The sequence below is a fragment of the Aplysia californica genome, unplaced genomic scaffold (genome assembly GCF_000002075.1).
Source record: "Aplysia californica isolate F4 #8 unplaced genomic scaffold, AplCal3.0 scaffold01478, whole genome shotgun sequence".
Taxonomy (NCBI): Eukaryota; Metazoa; Mollusca; class Gastropoda; order Aplysiida; family Aplysiidae; genus Aplysia; species Aplysia californica.
In genome coordinates, this window is record NW_004798748.1 from 8,254 (window position 1) to 12,987 (window position 4,734).

At 38.6% G+C, this 4,734-nt stretch overlaps 1 protein-coding gene across 1 annotated transcript in view; it reads left to right on the forward strand.

The window, feature by feature from the left end:
- Positions 1 to 173: 173 nt before the first annotated feature.
- Positions 174 to 4,734, forward strand: part of LOC106013904 (p53 apoptosis effector related to PMP-22) — a gene marked incomplete in the record, with an annotated part of 10,860 nt that continues 6,299 nt past the window's right edge. The window contains 1 exon segment of the mRNA XM_013090758.2: positions 174 to 363. Within this exon segment, the coding sequence (XP_012946212.1) occupies positions 331 to 363 (33 nt within the window).

Consider the following 4,734-nt stretch of genomic DNA (forward strand, 5'->3'; position numbering starts at 1 on the left):
CTCTCTCTCTCTCTCTCTCTCTCTCTCTCTCTCTCTCTCTCTCCTTCTTTCTTTTAATAAAGTTTTATTGTTAATTAATTTTCTACTAATCACATAGAATCTAGTTGTGCGAAGTAAGTTGTAGATCTATGTGTACGATCTTCTGCTTAGGAAACACAGGTGACTCCATCCATCTAAACTTCCGGGTTGTTTAATATAATTTTTCTCGTTTAACCCCTTCACAGTGGGCAATACTTCAGTGAATCAGTATTCAGTATTTCCTCTTGTTTGTGTGCAGCTTTCACATTAAAATCTATTATTTTATACAACAATACCCACATTTCAACCGAAATGGGAGACTTTCACAAAATTCGACCTTTCAAGGTAAAATCCCCAAAAGTGCCCACTTGTTGACTTGTTGTCTCAAACTCAAACTCAAAGAAGCCGTTGACAATTTTATTGTTTTTCATTCATCAATAAACAATTCATCAGATCACAGCCAGTTGCCTTTGATCACATTGTTTAAAATCGTTATTTTGCTTTGGAAATGCCATCCAATATGATCTCAGTATAATCTATGCTACTGTGGTTTAGATTCCAGTAGATAGATTAGTCTATTATAAGATCTTTCTTTATTCTTTGAGCTAAAGGCTACTAAAGGCTAAGCTTTTTAAAATCATAATCTGCCTGATGAGAGATTCTCTTCAATGAATAATGTCGTGATGAATGCTCCTAGTCATGCCTTGTGCCTTTTGACTTTTGTGTGTGTGACAGTGTCATGAGCCATATGGTTACATCACCTGTTGGAGATAACTCACTGACTAAGTAGGAAGTGGCTAGATCCTCACCCGGGGTGAGAATAGAAATACGATTGACCTCTCACCCCGGGTGAGACTTGCCACCGTTGGCTATTCTCACCCGATGTGAAGAAACAAGACCTGTTTTTCCTAATTTCGCAATACTGTCTCGGTGTGGATGATCAAATGGAAAGGAAAGAAAAAATTACGTGTATAGCATAGCACAAAAGTAAGCTAATTTGATCGTCTACAAAGATGCTGGCTAATTCACTTTTCGAATCGAGCCAAACTACGCGGGTCGCCATTTTGTTTTGCCTGGAAGTTCTCTCAAGATCTACTCCTCCCCTCTTCTCTCTCTCTCTGTCTCTTTCTGAAAACACTGTCTTCAGTGTGGACGATCAAATTGACCAAAACAAAGTTAAAAAATTATGTTTAAACACAAAAGTAAATTAATTTGGTCGTCTACAAAGATGCTACAGCTATTTGACTTTTCAAATCAAGCCGAACTACGCGGGTCGCCATTTTGTTTTGCCCGGAAGTTCTCGTGCTACTATTCTCTCTCTCTCTCTTTCTCTCTCTCTCTCTCTCCACTGCCCACAGACAAAATTGTACACTTTTAGGCTAACAACAGTAGTAATGGAACGTTTGTTCACGGCACAGAATTCTACCATTTTTCTGTTATCACAGTGTAAAATTCTGTGGTTCAGGGTGAACGCAAAATTGGTTGGCCTAGATCTAGGCTATAACGGTGAACGCACACCGGGTGAGAATAGAAGCCAAAAGACTCGCCTGCGCTATTTTCACTCGGAGTGAGAATAGAGGTGGCCGACTAAATGGCTGAGACTAGACAGACAATTGTAGCAAACGTCCCATGTTTGTAGTTTGTACTAACAATTAACAATAGACAAATAAATGGCATTAAATATTTTTCGGTAACGGTAACGGAGAAAACTAGTTTTATTAATCTATAGACCTAAAAGCGACCTCTATTGTGAGAATAGCGCAGTAATAGGCCTCTTGGTGAGAGGGAAAATCTTCTGGCTGTTCTCTCCCAGTGGGCGTTCAGTGTGATGATGCTTGTGCAAACAAACATTCCAGAGCACTTGTGTTGAAAGTGTGCAATTTTGTCCACGGGCAGTGAGAGAGAGAGAGGGGAGGGGGGTGGGGAGGAGGAGGAGAAGGCGATAGGGACAGAGAAAGAGGAGTAACGATAATTTCTGGCAAAACAAAATGGTGACCAGCGTAGTTCGGCTCAATTCAAAAAGTGAAATAGCCGTAGAATCTTTGTACAACCAATTTTTTTTGCTTTTGTGCTATACCATAATTTTTTTCTTTGTTTTTGTCAATTTTATCACCCACACTGATAGACAATTCATAAATTAGGAAAATCAGGTTTTGTTTCTGTAGTTTCACACCGGGTGAGAATAGCCAAGGCTGGCAAGTTCACCCGCGGTGAGAGGTCGATCGTAATTTTTAAATTCTCACCCGGGGTGAGAATATACACTTCCTTCTATAAAATTCTTTTCTCGGGAGGACTTCCGTGATGAGCGACCACCGTGAAGATGAAGGGTAAGGGTTAACTCACTTTGAGCATTTGAGCTATTTTTCAACTAAAAACCATTGCAGCCTGATACTTTTGGGGTATATTGAAACATTTACCACAAAAAGACTGTCTATCATGATTTTTTTAAAAGCAGCAAAAGAAAGAAATGCTCTTAAAGAAAAAGAAAACTGCATCTAATTTGTCCAAATAGTTTTTATTTTATCAATAGGAAGAGGCTAGCCGTACTTAATGACGGCTAGACTGCTAGGCTAGCTGTATTTAATAATGATGGCTAGACTGACAAACAGCAAAAAATGGACCCACTGAATTGTAAATACATTTTTAGTTTGCAATACCTAAAGTGTTTGTATTTGTACGAAGCCTAAGGGTGCCTTACTGACAGTGCATGTATTTTAAACCTGAATTTATATCACAAATGAGACCCATGTACTCAATAGGTTTCGGTCAGTAGGGCCTAAGCTAAGTACGGCTAGGCTGACAGGCTAGGCTAGGCTGACAGGCTAGTCTAGGCTAGTCCAACTTGATAATCATGGCTGAATTTTGTAAATAAATTGTTAGTTTGCAATACCTAAAGTATTTTTGTATTTCAGACGAAACGAAAAGATGCCTTACTGACATGCATGTACATGTATTTTAAACCTGAACAATTACTAGATCTAATGAGACCTGTGTACTCAAAAAAGGTTTCGGTAAATAAGGCCTTTCCTAAGTACGGCTAGACTGGCAGGCTAGCTGTACTTAAGTATGTTATCTATATTTTGAAATGACAATGTCTAGGGGTTACATACATTTTTTTGGTCAAATTTTTATAACAAAAATCATTGAGATGCAGGGTTAACCGACTTACTTCATTACAGAGAAAAAAATGTTGCTCGTAATTTCACCAAATTTTTTTAACGAAATGAAACAAGTGGGTCAGCTGTTGGCTCGCCGCTTCTCGTAGGTAGCTTGTAACCGAAAAACACACGAGATATGATGATCAATAAAGCAAATCCCATAAATTCACGGGATTAGGCCACCAGACCAGCGGGGCATCCCGTAAATACACGGAAATAGTTTTTATTAAGTGAGTTAAGGTGAGGGTTGGGGCTAGGGTTTTGGTTTGTTTTGGTCGGGGTTGTTGTTGTTGTTGTTGTTAGCGATCCTGTAGCATCTGATCGTTAACTCTTCTGCATGATGCCATTCTGTAATAGCTGCATGTCTGTTCTAATTGTTGTTTTGGTTAGGGTTAGGTTAGAGTTAAGTTTTCTTCTTGTTGGAGTGGTTGCTCATATTGGAAGTCCTTCCTTTTTTTTTTCGTTTTTGATAGTGTTTTGCGTAGATATTCAAGTGAAGGCTGCTCAGACTAGTTTTTACTGCCCACTCTTCAAGGTGTTTTCAGTCGTTTGCACTTTAAAAAAAACTAAAGATGATCTGTAAGAGGGCTTCACATTACATTTTTCGAAATATTCAATGAATGGGCCATGCATAGAGGCTTTGTCATTTAAAATACCTTTTGAGAGAGCCCTTCCCTTTTGTAGACCAGACAAATATTTATATAATACATTTTTTTGTTTAGTTATCTGTATCAGTATTGAATGCTACTACTTGTTGTCAGGTTACTGACTGGCACAGTCAAGGACTTCTTAATCTGAGATAAAGAAAAGTCTCTTCAGTAATTTTGAACTTGTTTCTAGTTTAGTAAATTAGGTCTACTGTTTTTATGAAAAAGCTCTAGTCCTAGACAAAGGCTTGTTTATTTATGTATTTATTTTTTTGGGTAAGTGTTTTACAGCGTTCGCAACTGCTTAGGTCATATGAGTGTGTGGGACACAGTAGACTTAAATTTCGTTTATGCAGTTGCGAGCGCCGTAAAACCCTCTACTAAAACTAAACTAATAGACTTAAATTTTCAGTTTGGTAGAAATTAATTTTGAATTTTGCCTCGAAGCCTAGATTTTTTTCCCGCCCTTATTCGAGAAGGCTAAATGTTTGAGCTTACCTGCTGTAAGATCAGGGATGTGGCTGAAAGACAGCAGAAAGGAGCCAAGGAGTAGCAGTTAAGAAAGACAGCAGAAAGGAGCCAAGAAGGAGTAGCAGTTAAGAAAGACAGCAGAAAGGAGCCAAGGAGTAGCAGTTAAGAAAGACAGCAGAAAGGAGCCAAGAAGGAGTAGCAGTTAAGAAAGGCAGCTGAAAGAGTCATCATGAGCCTGGAGGAGGGGGCAAAAAGGGACGTAAGCATAAGACAACATGATTAAAGAGCAGGAAAGGGGACAGAAGAAAATTCTCTGTTGCTATCAGTTTCAGGTTTTGAACCCGGGATCTATTGAATGAAAGGCAAACACCATTTATGTATTTTGCGAATTGCATTGTGTATATTATTTTATTATGTGTATCATGTGCTCATTTTGTAAC